Raw genomic sequence first — 16,850 nt, 5'->3', positions numbered from 1 at the left:
CACTACGGACAATTTTCCAGAGATGCCAATCAACCTACCATGCATGTCTTTGGACCGGGGGAGGAAACCGGAGTACCCAGAGGAAACCCCCGAGGCACGGGGAGAACATGCAAACTCCACACACACAAGGTGGAGGCGGGAATCAAACCCCCAACCCTGGAGGTGTGAGGCGAACGTGCTAACCACTAAGCCACCGTGCCCCAATCAGGAAGTAGATGTGAGCCAATCGGTTATGTTTTGACAGAAATATCTGACTTTTACTTATTTTTTTTTAACGAAAAGACGGAAACTTTAAAGAAACTCGTGTCTCATTCTCTTTGATTTGTTTTATTTATGATGAGTTTTAGTAAATCTAAAGAGGTCCTAAAACAAATCTTTGAGGAATTTCATCAATAACATATATATGCATCTTCAGTATTACACGAGTAATAAAACACAGATCTGAATCTAAAACTAGATTTCCACATTTACCCAGTTACCCATTTGACCAGTTACCCATTTGACCAGTTACCCATTTGACCAGTTATCCAGTTTTCACACTTGATTATTAAAGAATTAAACTAATTAAACTAATCAGCACCTTTGAGATATCTAATAACTAACATTTCTCTGCTCAGTTGTGCTGTACATAGAGTTTGGTTAGAATTTCCATCTGTTTAAAACAAATAATGAAACAGATATGAAGGTGTTTGGAGAACAAAGTTTTTGTTTCATCTCTACAGTAGAACTGTGTGATATTTTTACACTGCAGCCAGCGGGACTTTTCCTGACACAGATTAGAAGAATTAAATTCATGGCTACAGATAAGAACAAACAAAAGTGTCGGATATTAAAAACCTTGCGTCAGTCCAGACAAACAGGATGTTTGGGGATTAGTTCCAGCGCGGAGGAAAGCCGAGGCTTCGGCTTTGTAACTGAGCGTTTTCCGTCCTGAGGTATTGATTTTCACTCTGGATGGAAATCGACTTCTGTGTAAAAAAAAAATCAAAAAAAGAAGCCTGACTTCCTCGGGGACGTGAAAACGTACCGTAGGAATGTGATTGGCAGAGAAGATGTGGTTTTATGAACAGACAGGAATCTGATATGTTTTAAAAGCTTAAACGGATATTACAGTCGTGTTCATGATCGTGTTGTGTTCCTGTTCAACTGAACACTGGTTTCTGCCATCAAAAAAAAGCCTTCTGTATACAAACTTGTGTATGAAAAGCAGTTTGGGGCGGAGCCAATGCAAATAGACTCATTTCTAAATTCATTTATTCACTGTGCTGCCGAATTCTCCATTCTCATTGGTCAGAATTTTCTCGAATTTTCTCAAATTTCCAAATACATTTCTGTACGTTTCTATAGTAACAGCTCAGTGTAAAAGGATAAGAAAAAAATAACGTAGCTATAAGGCAGGAACAATAATGCGGTCATTATGCGTTTTTGTGTGCTATAAAGTCTGCAGGAAACAAACAGCGATGATCTAATTGATCTAGAGACATCATCGAGCCTCAGTGTCCGACAGGTCGTGGTCATTATGCATGGATGTTAATTTAAGGTTGTTTGGGATCTACAAACACAGGCCATTCGTCAGTCATCGATTTACTGTCTCAAGGACGTTTCTGCTTGTTCAGTAACTCTGTGTGTTACAGGAAGTTTCTGAGCGTTTCCCCCGCATTAGCGCTGTGGGTCAGTGTGACCTGGAGAAGACTCAACACACCAGCATCCAGCGTCCAAACTTATTACCTGTCTGTCCGATCCAACACGGTCTTTAATCTCCATAAAGACAGAAAGAGACATGGGATCAAGGCAGAACATGAGAAATTCAGGGCTGAAAACACACACACACACACACACACTTGAAACCTCAGCCTGGTCCTTGACTCTGATGCTTGTGAAGTTTTTCCTGGATTTAGAAACTAAAATCATTTCATTGCTTGTCATCTTCTGAATTCTTAGCAAGCGTTGTAGTTTTATTTAAAGAGTTTTTTTTGGTTTCCATAATATTTCACTTAACGGAAACAATTGTATAATGAAATCAACTTCTTCAGTCAGTATTTTCTATCCCATGACTATTGAATACTGACTAGCCACAGACATGTAAACGCTGCTAGCCGAATTTGTCAGAAGGGATCGGAAACATTCCATAAACAGGATGCACTTGTTTCCACGGATTTCAGAAGAGCGTAACAGATATTGCGTCATCGGGTAGGCGTGGCCTATTTGATAATCTAACCCTATTCCTAACCCTAACCGTAGTTTTTGGTTGTTTGTTTTTGAAAATAGCTTAACTGTAAGATAATAAAGCATAACAGATATAAAATATAAAATCTAGCTGTATGACTGTTTTGTCCTTTATTGTCCATCGTAGGTGCGCTCTTTTTTTGAAAGAGGGCGTTTTTCCAAGACCTCCAGAAACACGCCCACTTTACGCCGTGGTAACGAAACCCCTGGAATTTCGTGAATGCCAACAATAAACATCTCTTAACAGAAAGTCCCCGTGAATTAGCCGCTACTATAGAAACGGTAAAGTATCAGAATGATTGGAAAACTCAGATGAATTTGGGAAGATCGTGTGAATCTAAACAACCTCAGTCTGATTGGTTTACAAAACTATTTCCTCGTAAAAAATCCCCGCTTTAAGACGAAAAATAAAAATAAAAAACTAGGGCAAATAAATGTCTTTCTTTTATTAGTTATATAAGTTACATCACAAACTTGTGTAGTCATAAAAATTCACAGTCTACATTCAAATATTTTAGTTTGATTAAAAAATAATCTTCTGCACATTTAATGCAGATCGATGTTCCAGTTTGTTCACTTTGTTGTGCAGAGTTTATTTGACCTTTGTTACGATGGACACGTCTTAACTATCAGGGTTGCCTGATCCTCTGCTTTAACCTCAGGAAATAAACACATGATGCAAGGAGTACGGTCGGTTATTACTTCCTGTTTGAAGGGGAATCGGAATGACTTTTTTATGTCCTGTGAATATTGGAGTGGACGGTGGAGATGGACATCTAGCCGGGAGCCTCAGTTAGGAATTTCCACTCTCCTTCTATTGTGTGAAATATTACGCAGGGTTTCAGGAAAATCCCAAAGCTCATGAGAAATCCGTCATAAGCAGTCCTGACACAGTGCCACTTGTCCTTTACGGAAGTCCCTACAAGGACAGACACGTCTGTACTTCGCACCGAAGCCTGCGCAGCTGAACAGCAGAGGCTCTTTCTGTAGGCCACACTCACGTGCCGTCGTGGAAAAGGCCGGAAAAATGTGATTCATCTCAAATTCCACCACTTCACACTGCACCTGCAGCCTGAAAAGAGACAAGATGGAAAGATTAACCAGACGTCAGAGAGAATGAAAAGAATGGACAGAGTGGAATTAGAGCAAAAGAGGAAAAGGGGCAGTTTAAATGAAGAGAGATGGATGCTGGAGAAACCAGGTGACGTACTGGATGTCTGGAAGAAAAGAGGAGGAGAAACAGAGTGATGGAGTGAAAAAATAATGAAGAGAAAAAATAAGTCTTTCTGCTGTGGTCAGTGAGGTCACAACAGCCAGCGTCCTGATCCACACCTTCCCTCCGTGACTCAATCACTTCATCCAGCTCAGATACAACCAAAAATCATTCCGTTGTACATCATTGTGCTTCTCAGAAAAAAACAACACATAAAACTTATAGCTGATCTCACCATAGACTAGAGGATAAGGATACATCTTAGGGTTAGGGTTAAAGGTTAGGGCTAAGGTTAAGGATTAGGGTTAGGTTCAGGTTAGGGTTCTAGGTTCGGTTAGGGTTAGGTCTGGGTTAGGTTAGGGTTAGGTTTGGGTTAGGGCTGAGGTTGAAGGTTAGGGTTAAGGTTAAGGGTTAGGTCTGGGTTAGGTTTGGGTTAGGGCTGAGGTTGAAGGTTAGGGTTAAGTGTTTAGTGGGCGAAGTTGGATTTTTAGGGTTAAGGGTTAGGTTTAGGGTTGGGGTTACGCTTAAAGGTTAAGATTAAAGTCACTCACTTGCTCAGCGCCTCTTTGTTATTGACGAAGCGGAAGAAAGCAGGTTCACACACCAGGTCTGAGCTTCTGCAGGCGTCCACACACGACTGCCCCTCAGCCGACACGGTGAGTCTGAGCGCACTGAGCGGAGGCCATGAGGGTGGCGCTGTCGAGTTCACTGCCCACGATACGAGCCCTGAGTCGTCCGTCCGCATGAACACACCTCCAGGCCAAACCACAGACATGTTAGTGGGGGGGAACTGAGCCTCCGGCCCGCAAAAATCCTGCCACAGTAAATAGAAAAGTATTAACACAACTACTAAAGTGTTTTTCCTCAATTTCTACAATTTAATCTCTATCTGTTTTTTTTTTATCATATACCTCTTTTTCCCATTTCTTCTTCTTTTCTTTCTTTCACTGCACCACCTTCTTATTTATTCATGTTAATCGCTCTTCTAGATTTTCTCACACAAAATCTTTTTCTTGTTCTCTTTCTTCTTTCTTCCTACTTTTACATACTTTGTATTTTTTCTATTCTCTTTCTGATGTATTACATTCTCATTCTCTCAAAATACTTCTCTCTAATTCTTCTCTCTTTTCTTTCATTTTCCCCTCTTTCTTTGTTGTCTTCCTCCTATTTTGATTTTTTTTCTGATTCCATTGCCAACAAATTTTATTCCAACACCTTTCTCTCAACACACACACACACACACACAGACCTGATGCTGGATGTAAGTGTGCACTCTCTCCAACATTCCCTCACAGGTGTATTCATATGGCAGATAAGGATCCACCTGAAACACATACACACACACACACACACACACACTAGTTTTTATATCTTAGTTAAAATCCATTTTTCCTCACTGCCTGTCATTATTCAAGCTAATTACAATATAAAAAGGGACTGCGGCATATTATTCAAAACAGACAAAAGCACTAATTGCTAAACTGGTGGAGTTTAATGGCCTTCGCTTCATGACAGTTGGGATTCGCTGAGTTGATAAATCACATTTTTATTCTCCTCGGCCATAGACGTAAGCGATCTCGTACCTGAAAGCCGATCTGTAATAAAAAAAACAGCGCACATGATTAAACTGATTAGATTTTTAGTCTCGTGAGGAAGCGGCAGAAGGACGCGACTAAAGAAAACATGCAGCAGATGAAACGACGTGCGTTCGGGAACATGTCGTGAGCACAGACGTGATGATTCTCGGGATTTATCTCTTTTCTGCTGTGGAGTAACATCCAAGAATAAACCCTGAAAAGAGTGAATATTCTGGGTGGATTTCAGGATGGTGCTTGATTGACAGCAGCAGATTCGTATTTAATTTAAAATTGTGAATTAATAAAACGCAGCAGAGGCTCATGGGATTGATCAGCCATGTTTCTCGCTCATTCCAATCAAAACATTAATTAAGATCACTTTAATATCTTTTTATATGCAGTAATTCGCATGAGCAGTTATGAACAATGGTTAAGATTAAGGTTGAGGGGTGCGGGCTGGGGGCGGGGCTAAGTGTGGAGTTAGGAGGCGGAGTTAATGATCATATTCGCAATGTCATTTATTGTAAATTACTGGAAAACTCAGAGAGAGAGAGAGAGAGGGAGACTGAAAGAGAGGAGACAGGCAGGCAGAGAGAGAGAGGATGGATGGATGGATGGATGGATAGATAGATAGATAGACAGACAGACAGACAGACAGACAGACAGACAGATAGATAGATAGACAGACAGACAGACAGATAGATAGATAGATAGATAGATAGACAGACAGACAGAGAGACAGACAGATAGATAGACAGATAGATAGATAGATAGATTTTATCCATTCTCTCTGTCTTCTCCGTTCCGTCCTCTCCGTCCTCTCTGTCCTCTCCGTTCCGTCCTCTCCGTCCTCTCCGTTCTGTCCTCTTAGCCTCCCAGTGTCCGTTTCCTGCAGCTAGCCACAATCCGAGGGTTTACGGATGGATGGACTCGTCGTGCCTGCCGAGAGCCGAGCTGCTCGTATCCACAGTGTCTAATTAACGTTTTCCTCCCACTGATTTCCTGCTGCTTTTTTCCAACCACATGAGATTCCCTAAGAGATGTTTGCTGGAGCAGTTTGACAACAAACCTCACCCACGTCAGTCTGTGGTGAAGGTGTTGGGGTTATTGAGACGTCACTGACACTCAGCTGTAATTAAGGAGCTTTAAAATAAAGGCTAATGTTCTGTCCAACAACTTCCTGTGTGTTTCCCAGAGGAAGCGTGAAGATAAGTGACAGAACATCATTTCATTTCTCTCACGCTCTCCTTCCTTCTTTCTCTATCATTTCTCCTTTGTTTTTCAATTTAAATTCTACATTATCAAAATCTACATCCCCCCCCCCTTGTTTTATTGTTCTTTCTGGATTTCTCACACCGACACTATTATTCTCTCTCTCTTTCTTTCTGTTCTTCCTTTCTCTTTTTACAAACTTTACTCTGTACTTTCTTCTGTTTTTATTTCATTCATTCGTTTTCTACCGCTTAACCCGAACTACCTCGGGTCACGGGGAGCCTGTGCCTATCTCAGGATACACCCTGGACGGAGTGCCAACCCATTGCAGGGCACACACACACACACACACTCTCATTCACTCACACACTCACACACTACGGACAATTTTCCAGAGATGCCAATCAACCTACCATGCATGTCTTTGGACCGGGGGAGGAAACCGGAGTACCCGGAGGAAACCCCCGAGGCACGGGGAGAACATGCAAACTCCACACACACAAGGCGGAGGCAGGAATCGAACCCCCAACCCTGGAGGTGTGAGGCGAACGTGCTAACCACTAAGCCACTGTGCCCCCTCCCCCTGTTTTTATTTATTTATATATTTTTATTGGCAGTTTTTTGTACTCTACCCTAAAATATTCTTTCTGTTATACTCTTTAAACATGTGCTAATAGATACACAAGAAAAAGATACACAAGGAAGCTGATTTGACCAATCAGTGATCTCTGATTTTTCTAGCTCCGCCCACACCCTTTAACAGAACCTCGTGTTGTTAGAAAAGGCCTGGAATTGTGTATTAAGCAGCATAAACACTCTTTAGTCTGATTCCACACGCTGCACTTATTCCTCAGTAATCAGATTAAACCTGATCTCAGCCTGATGTCACCGTTTATAGAATAATTGGGATCTAATTGATTAATCGTTCATTATTCGATAATTCATTCAAAAGGAACAAATTAACTGCTAATCAACATGTAAATGCGAGAGTCTGTTTGCTTTCTCGACTGGAACAGCTGCGTATGATTTAATCAACACGACCGAACTGTAAAGTCACACAATAACCCGATCATCACGCCGTAATCCTCATCCTGAAACGTCTCCCTATCTGGGATGAGTCACGTGACCAGCTTTATCAGACCATGTGCAGTTTTCTGAGACCCTTCAACATTTATAGGAGCTGATATGTTCATTTATTTCTTTAACAGATTACAGCACAGACCTAATCGATAGATTCGCCTCGTTAAGAGTAAAATTTAGTGTAAACTGAGAAACAAAACTCAAAGATTTATTCATGCATTTCTTTGTCATTTATTATAAATAAAAAACATTTACTTTCACTATATTTGTTCACGGATTTGTCTTTAAATATACAGAAAATGACAGCTTTTTATTTATTTATTTATCCCCCCCCACACCCCACACCCCCTGTTTATCCTGGTTATGTGTACAACATAACCGCAGCACATTTAGGAGTTCTCCTCTCTGATTGGTCAGAAGGTGTTGATTACTGCACTCATTCTGGTAGGTTATGGTTTCCATAGCAACAGCTCATTCACTGGGACCTGTTCAGAGGATGAAGCCAAATAACTAGCTTAGAAACAAATGTGCTGAAGTTTTGTGAAAGAAAATATTTATTTCTGTTTAATTTGGAAGGAGTCTCCAGTGTCAGCACTTTATAAGAGACAGAAGTAAAGCTAAAATCTTCAGGAGCGAGGTGTTTACAGCAAGATGGAGCAAGATTTGAGGCTGGTGAAGAAACAAATGTTAATATATGAGAACAGGAAGTAAGTGTAAATGGATAGAAATAAGAATAATGACGTGTTTGAAAGTCCTGATGTGTTTTGTTCCTTGGTATGACCTCCACTACAAGTTTATTCAGAACCCTACAACAAGGTCAACAAGATCAGCACAATACAACAAGATCAGAACAATTCATTATTCAATGAACCCTGAAAGAACCTTTGAAGATGTTGACCCTTGCTACGTCACAGCTTTTGTCCTCTCTTCCTTGACTTTACCACCTAAAGTAATATAGTTATCGCCTCCAAACTTCTAACGGATTATTAATATTATTATTATTATTGACCGTTAATAATGTCAGTTTTCATGGCTACCACCAAGATGCAAGTGAATTGTGTTCTGTAAAAGTCAGCATCACACCTTCATCTTCTGTACTCACCTTCATCCTCATGATCTCACGGACAGCGGTTTCAAACTCCTGCGAGTTGTTGTAGTCCACGGTCATGACATGAGGTCGGCCGATGTACTGCTCGGCGTACGGGTGCTGAGAGGAGACCTGGTCAAAGAGAGAGAGAGAGAGAGAGAGAGAGAGAGAGAGAGAGAATACACACAGATCAAATTTCTCTGATTCAGCTCAGCAATCTAAACCACTTCGATCTTAATATTTATTTAACGTTTCTCACCGTCGCTTAAATAAATTGTTCAGGATTTAATGAGCTTCTGTGGATGTAAATGTTTAAAGCGACTAAACAATAACTCCAGTTGAGGTTTAACTCTGCATCATTTCATCCTATAAAAAGATCCTGAACAAAATCAATAAATTTCTAATATCGTTTCCTCCATTACTTCGGAGAAGGTTTTTTTTTTTTAAATAATATCCAGGTGCTGATTACCCAGATCTCGTTCTTGTACTTCTTCATGAATTAGTGATGATCATCATTTTTAGATGAGTCCGTCGCTCTGTACCGAGACACTCACCTCTCTGGACGTTGGCTTTCCTCTGAAGAACTCATGATTAAGCGAGCTGTGAGGAGGACGAAATTTGGGCTGCAGAAAAATGCATCCATTGGCTATCGCTTCTAAAGGGGCGGGGCCTTCGTAAGGAAAACCGAATCCAATAAAGAGCTGGATGGGAATGAAAAGATTCTGTGTAAAACACTGGAATAAAACAGACAGCATTGTGATGCTGCTAGGCTTTAGAGGGTATAAAAAGTCACCTTAGCCTTGCGTAGAAGCTGTTGGAGGTCCTGTTGAGGCAGCAGTCCGTGATTTTTAACAAATGCAGGGACCTCAGGGGGGCGCTGTGTCTCATAGTACACCGTCCCATGTACTTCCATATAGTGATGTAGAATCTCCAGGAACTTCTCTTTACCCTGGAGTTGGATGAACACAAAAGATATTTAACTTCTTAGAAAGAGGCTTTTAGGCTAAATTTACATTCAGTAGCAGGACGTACGATGAGCGCAGTTCTATTTAAATAAACTACACTTCATTTGAATATTTTAATAATTTGCCAAGTCAAAATAGCAAAATAATACATTACTAATGATATCCATACTAATCCGTTTGTATGCACTGGAGCTTCTCGTGCCTTCATTCTTGCCACATGAAATAAGATGACGTGCTGGATCAAGTGCTATTTTATAAGCTGTTGTATAATGAGCCATGTTGTTTAATTAAACCCAATTTGCACTGATTAATGTTAGAATTACAACCAGAACTATTTAAGGAGCATTAAATTGCGCCTCATATTAGATTTATTTTACTGCTCAGCATCTTCTGACAGACTTTTTTTCAGTCAGAACCACGTTTCATTAATAACAAGAGCGACATATTCAAATCACTCGATCTGAGTCATTAATCGCTGTGTATTTATCTCCAGCACCGGACCACCAGCTGTCCTTTTTTTTTTTGCTTCTAATCTATATTCACTGTTCAACCTCAAGCCACCAACTTAGCCCTCAGGTTAAGTTTCCAAACCTTCCAAATGTCACCTGGCACCACCTCAAAGAGACGACTGCCCCCTCACACTAAACACTCACTGTGACAAGCCTCATGGCAGAACTGTATCGCTGCCAGAATGTTAAGCAGGTGGCAAGTTTCCGGATCTGAAGACTAGCACTGTGATTGTAAAATCCGCTCACGTATTTTTAATGGCTTTTTAAAGCTGGCTGCTTCAGAAATGAAAGGAGGCTGGAGGTGGCTGACAGGGGGGTAAAATCTGTGAAGGGGCAGAATCTAGCAGGACTCAGATGATGGACTGAATTATTATTATTAGTAGCATTATTATTTTTGCTCCGATACAGCCAATTCAAATCATTTTCTGTTCAAAGCTTCAATCTGAACTGACACAGGATCATTTGGAAAGCGTCAGAGCCTTCAGGATTCACAAAGCATTCTAAACACATACTGACAAAAACAGATTTAAAATAAAGCCAAAACAGAGACAGTCAAACAAATCCTAGTTTTTTAAGGATATAATAACATCCCTAAACGTAATGATTTAATCAGCGGATATGAATCATTCCATAATTTTACAAATAAAAAATTCAATTACATTTATTTGTATTGCGATTTTTATCAATTCACATAGTTTCAAATTAACTTAATATTTATCCCTAATGATCAAGCCTGAGGTGACGGTGGTGAGGAAAAACTCCCGGAGATGATATGAGGAAGAAACCTTGAGAGGAACCAGACTCAGAAGGGCATTCACTAAATTCCAGGGGTTTCGTTACCATGGCGTAAAGTGGGCGTGCTTCTGGAGGTCTTGGAAAAACGCCCTCTTTCAAAAAAAAAGCATACATACGATGGATAATGAAGGACAAAACAGTCATACAGGTAGATTTTAGATTTTATATCTATTATACTTTATTAACTTACAGTTAAGCTATTTTCGAAAACAAATAAACAACCAAAAACTACAGTTAGGGTTAGCGTTAAATTATCAAATAGGCCACGATTCCCGATGACGCAATATCTGTTACGCTGTTCTGAAATCCCTGGAAATAAGTGCATCCCGGCTCAGAAGTGAACCTCGTCCTCATTTAGGTGACACTGAACAGGAAATAATAATGTCAATGTAAATAATGTCCTTTATACAACAGATTATATTCCAGTGGAATTAAGCAACCAAGAGCTCCTGAGGAACAGGTCAGAGCACATTTCCGAGTTCACCACAGACCCAACACAGTTATGAGCTAAACTTTCCTTCACATTACAGCTACTGGTACTATTAGCCTATCGCTAATCTGAGGATATACATGTAATATAGCGTATCAGCGTCAGTTCAGGCAGGCCACATAGTCAAGCTCGGCTATCAGCTGATGTCAATTTTCTAACCCCGCCCATCAGCTGATCTGATTCCTAAGCGCGCTATTGGTCCCTTTCAAACAGGGCGCCCTATTTTAAATGCTTTTTTTCAGTCTGTCTGCTTGGCTGTTTCCTCTGCATTGCTGCAACCCACCTCCTCCCCTAGCCCCTCCCCTAGCCCCTCCCCTAGCTCCTCCCCTAGCTCCTCCCAAAGCTCCTCCTTGAAACTTTGTGTTTAACTTAATCAGTGTCATTCTGTTGTCACTGATGCAGGCTCTGTTCTTAATGGGGGATTTTGTCTTTTTGCTGCTTTCCCAGTTAAATGGGAGATCGTCCCCCCACGAAGCTGCTGCTGTTCCCTGACTAGCTTTCATGGAGCTCATGAAAAGGATGGGGAATTCAGAACAGAGCCATACTGCCAAATGTAAATTTTATAAGCTTGCAAATAAAAAATTTAAATATATGTCAAAGAATTGTCTTTATTTTGACTCAAGTGGTCCTGACTGAAATATCTTACAGTTATATCATTTATGAGTTATCATCTTTTATGAGTAAAGATCAGAGGTCTTAGGTAATAATTCTATTGTATAATTAACTTTTGTATAATATATATCCGGTCTAATCTTATATTTAGCCTTAAGCTGACTTTTTAGCATCTGACAATTTCAGGATCTAAAACAAAAGCTATAAAGAGATTTAACAGCAAGAATAAGACATAATATCATCACTGTAGTCTGTAATCTGCTACTATGAACGCTGTATTCATCAAATTTGTTATTAGGCTTCAACTGGATTGTTAGTTTAATGGTAGCTAACATTATTTCATGCTAGGTTAGCAAGAATGCCGTAGTTTGTTAGTTTTTCCTTTGATGTTCATTTGTACTTTCTACTCTATTATGGTTAATTGGTTCTGCTGTAAATCACACGTGTATTTTGTATAAAAGTAAAAGGTGAAAAGTCTAAAAGGTCTGTTGAAGTTTGTGAAAGGGACATAAGTACAGAAGTGCAGCTCTTTTGACACAAGGGCATATATTTATACACTGACTCTTGTCATAATGGGATTTAGGGGTTTTCTTTTCTTGTTTTTTTTTTTTTTTTTTAGTAACTCAAACATATCTGAAATTTTTCATTGCCAAACTCCCTTAACAAACGTCCCAGTGGCACATAGGGAAGGGGTCGGAGGTGGTAGTGATATCTAATGAGGAAGAACATTTTCTGCATGTTAACAGTGTAGGAATGACTTCATTAAGTAATCACATCAGAATGATAGCGTTTCTCTCACTCGGGTCTGCTGGATTCAGGTTCTTTAAAATCTTGGTGTATACCATATCGATCTGTTGCTGTTGACTTCCGCTGTCTTACTAACCAGCTTACTCTACTTCTCATGTGTGGTGTGTAGCCATGACGGGAGACCACAAGGATCGATATCTTGCTCCATGAGGATTTTTCAAACCAATTAGGGGATTATCTCCAGTGTTTAATGCTAAAAACAGAAAGGGATTCAGTTTGAAGATGGCCTCAGAAACCGGGTGCTGAGACTCGATTTTGGTGGAGCTTAAAGGCAAAGCTTCCAAAAATATAATCAGGGTTGATTCTCATGCCACTTCAACAAACTGGTATTTATAATAGCAGGAAGCTTCACTTGCTTGAGACTAGTGATCATTTATTGACATCATTAGTTCAAACTGAAGTATAATAATTAGACATCTGTGTAAGTGTTGCGAACGCTCTCCTTTTAACTGACACAAACTGGTAGCCCGTCCTTCCTCCTCATATCTCAGATGAATCATCTTTCACCTTGATATCTGTCTCAGTAAATAGATAATGATTGTTCATTAATGTGAAACAAGTCTAAAGGTTCAATGTACTGTATGCTTGTCTTAGCTAATATAACACAATATATACACAATGCACAGGCAAAGTATGTGGTCACCTGACCATCGTACTGATGTGTGCTCTTCCACACTTCTGCAGAGCTTTCTCCTAGATGTTGGAATGGATTAGTGTTCATTCAGCTACAAGAGCGTTAGTGAGATCAGACGCTGATGCTGAGATTTTAAGGAAACTCCAGTCCCAGTTTATCTCAAAGATAAAGTCCAGTGGGGTTGAGTCAGAGTCAGGGCTCTGTGCAAGACACTCGAGTTCTTCAGTTTAACCTCCACATCTCCACACCATGTCTTTATGGATCTGCTTTGTTCACAGAGGTATTATCGAGTTTATAGAGTTTCGGCCTCTTAGTCCTAGTGAAGGGAAAACTTAAGGGTAGAGCATCTAGACAAGGACCTTCTAGACAATTCTTTGTATCTGACTTTGTGGTGTTTTTTGAGAAGAAACACATATTGCGGTGATGTTCATGGACGCACACATCTTTGGCTATATAATGTACTTCAGAGAATACCATAAACAACTACAGGCTTAGGTTATTCATGACTTCTCTACCAGGATGATATAGCCCTTGGAAAACTAAGATTGGCTGATGGGGCGATTATACTGTATGAAAGTTGTCTACTCCACACACAGCAAGTGTGGAATCAGCAAGTAACTGGATAAAATCCCAGAGTTTGAGAAGAGCATAATACCATTAGGGTTGTTGAATGACCCTGTCAGAGTCTCGCCAAGGAAGCCACATTATACCCCAATTTACCCTCCATTTTAGTCACTGATCTCAGAGACTGGGGAGTAGAAAATGACTCGCTGGACAAGAGAGAGGGAATTTAAAAAGGTTAAGGAGTAAGAGAGCTTAGAAGTAGATTCACAAAGTACAAAAAGAGATGTGTAAGCAATGAGGAAATTAAGATAAAGTGTCAGAGAGAGGACTCGGGAACAATGGAAAGGAGGAGGAAGTGCAGGAAAAGAAGAAGAAACAACAGAGGGAAGGACAATTAGAATATTAAATCAAAAGGTCTATGCGGAAAAGAAAGAAAGATGTTGGGAGGAAGAATGATAAATCGAGGATGTTGATGGAAGAGCTCTGCATGCATAATAAGCAGAAGAGTCTCAGAGGCGTGAAACTTTTTTCCACACACAGATGCCAGCAATCTGCTCTCGAGGATATCAAAATTCTCAGATCTGCAGAATCACAGTAAAAAGAGAGCCAATTGTACAGCAAGAACCTTACAGCTTTGATTGCGGACCTGGAGTAAACAACACAAAACTCAATTCTGTTCTACCTAAAAGCCTGTAAACCTCAGCCCTGTGATCCGTTTCAGCAGGAACACGTTTGCCAGGAGAACATCTGATGAAGTTAAATTGCATGAGAAGGCAACCACAACCTGAGGCAGTGAAACGAAACACTAGGAAGGATTGGAGAACACTCAGAAGAAATCAGGAACTCTGCACCAACACGGCACATGTATGTAGTTCACAGACTCCATGGCTGAGGGATTTCTCAAGGAACCCTGTAGAAGGCAGTAGAAATAGGTGCAGCTCTGACTGGGAGTGAAGTTCAGACAACCAGACCTGAGACCTGGATTAATGATCACCTGCTCTCATGTTCAGACCCCAGTTTTTAGGGGACGGCTGGAACACCTGAAATATTGATTTGCAGTGATCCTGATCATTTTACAGCTAAGCTACAAACACCAACACCAACACCATCAACACCTCCTTGTGATGTGTAGCTTTCAGCAGAGCAGAAGCGCATGAACACAGCATGGTGTTTATTCCAGGAAATCCAAGAATTACTGTCAAAATACTGTCAATACACTGAAGTTTGGTAATAAATCAGTAAAATTCATAATCAGAAACAAAAATAATCACCAGAAAGAAAACAGGAAATCGGGAGATGAAAAAAAATGGCTATTTTTTAAAATCTTTGGTAACTCCAGAGTTTGACGTTAATAAAAATGTTAATACCAACTTATCAACAAACAATAAATTTTTAAAGTCAAGATTTTAATTGTGATAAAATGACTCTTCTACCTTTCTACTGTTTTCTTTCATTTATTTCGTATTTTTTTTTAGTCCTGTTTTGGTTCCAGATTGTGTTTGCTTTGTTTTCATATTTTACACCTTCTTTGTTTTTTAGTAGTTCATTTTAATTTCATGCTTTTCATGCTTTTTTATGTATATATACATATATATGTATATCGTCGCTGTCAGACGGAATCCTCGTATCTCCAAAACCGTTATTTTTCAGGAAATTAAAAAAACGCCGTACCTTATCTGCAGTACACAGGGTTTAGTCCGCGTTGCAGTGGATTGTCTTGCGCTAAATTCCTGTCCTCAGACGAGCACCAGAACTAGCGGGGGTCAAGATTTTTTTTTCTTTGAGCCCAGTGTTTTGAAGACATTTACCTCAGAAGACGTGTTGATTCGTTGCGACTCTTCTTGAGGAGAAATATGCCGTGAAGCTCTCCCGCGGAGTGAGGAAGAGGTGGACAGTTGAAGTGTCCAATGGAGTTATGAGATTTGCGCTCAAGTTATTTTCAAGACTTTAGATTGGTTAATAACTTGTAAAAATAACAGACCCACGTGTTGACTGACCAATAGCATCGATATGTGAAAAAATATGAAATTGACCAAATTTGGACATACGAGGTTTCCGCCCGACAGCGACGATATATATATATATATGTTTCCAAAGTATGGGTGAGTATGACTTTGGGAAATAATGAAATAAAGTGTGGTCAAGTGAAATCTTAAAAAAATAAATAAATAAAAAGTTTTAACGACGTGATGTGATGTGTTAAGGAGCAAAATGTATGAAAATAAACCTCACCTGAAGCTGCATCATGATGGCATTCAGGAAAAAGAAGAGAAAACCGTTGTAGTTTAGACAAAACTCTGCAGATAAATAAACAGCTTCTGGTTTACAGAACCATCTCTGTACATGACACAGTTAACAAATAACAAGCGAGATGTTAAGATTCTGGAACTTCAGTTGTAATAAATTCAGACAGCATCGATTTTCATTCGTGTGTCGTTCCACAATCCAGAGCTTCGTTCCGCAACACGTCTCTTTGCGAAGTCATTTTAGTCTAAATTAAAGTCAAGGCTTAACTTTTTTAATCTTCGCCCAGATAACGTTATCTCTCGGCTTGTCTGCTCTTCGACGGAACCTTATCGAGTGCGGCTTCAGAGAACGGCCTCGGGTTTTAAGATGATGTTAATGATTAATTATTGACATTAATTAATGCCGTACATTTTAGCTTGATGTTTTGACATCACGGTTGTAGTGATAACAGAAGCACAAGACTGAAAGTAGAGGCACAAACACTGCTAACATGGGAGCGTTCGCTCGGTCTATCACAGGAACACCATCACTGAAGTGAGGAATAGAAAACTGATGATCATGACCGGGCCATTGGAATAAGATTTAAGTGAAATGGAGCTGTTTCTAGGTCAGCATTTCTATTTCAAGCATCCTCCTCCTCCTCCTCCTCCTCCTCACTTTCCACATGCTGGCTTCCTTGCCGTAGACGACGGCCATGTTCTTCACTTTGTTCTGCTGGATGTTGTGCTTCTCGGTTTCATTCAGCTCCTCGGAGACGAAGCCCATAAAGGAGTTATCTGGGGTGTGAGCTTGTTCGAGAAAACAAGAGAGAGAGAAAGAGAGAGAGAGAGAG

At 40.1% G+C, this 16,850-nt stretch overlaps 1 protein-coding gene across 1 annotated transcript in view; it reads right to left on the bottom strand.

Moving 5' to 3' along the window:
- Positions 1 to 2,657: 2,657 nt before the first annotated feature.
- The window catches only part of LOC132845014 (alpha-1,6-mannosylglycoprotein 6-beta-N-acetylglucosaminyltransferase B-like), an 83,831-nt gene continuing 69,638 nt past the window's right edge, over positions 2,658 to 16,850 (bottom strand). Inside the window, exons 11-18 of the mRNA XM_060868986.1 lie at positions 16,676 to 16,806; positions 16,004 to 16,108; positions 9,189 to 9,344; positions 8,950 to 9,096; positions 8,411 to 8,527; positions 4,689 to 4,763; positions 3,991 to 4,253; positions 2,658 to 3,298 (exon numbers count right to left, since the gene is read on the bottom strand). Of these exons, the coding sequence (XP_060724969.1) occupies positions 3,100 to 3,298; positions 3,991 to 4,253; positions 4,689 to 4,763; positions 8,411 to 8,527; positions 8,950 to 9,096; positions 9,189 to 9,344; positions 16,004 to 16,108; positions 16,676 to 16,806 (1,193 nt within the window). The 3' untranslated portion in view covers positions 2,658 to 3,099. The remainder of the gene's footprint in view (positions 3,299 to 3,990; positions 4,254 to 4,688; positions 4,764 to 8,410; positions 8,528 to 8,949; positions 9,097 to 9,188; positions 9,345 to 16,003; positions 16,109 to 16,675; positions 16,807 to 16,850) is intronic.

This window comes from Tachysurus vachellii, chromosome 4, assembly GCF_030014155.1.
Source record: "Tachysurus vachellii isolate PV-2020 chromosome 4, HZAU_Pvac_v1, whole genome shotgun sequence".
Taxonomy (NCBI): Eukaryota; Metazoa; Chordata; class Actinopteri; order Siluriformes; family Bagridae; genus Tachysurus; species Tachysurus vachellii.
Note: the sequence above shows the minus strand (reverse complement) of the source record. Positions and strands in the feature narration are given on the sequence as shown.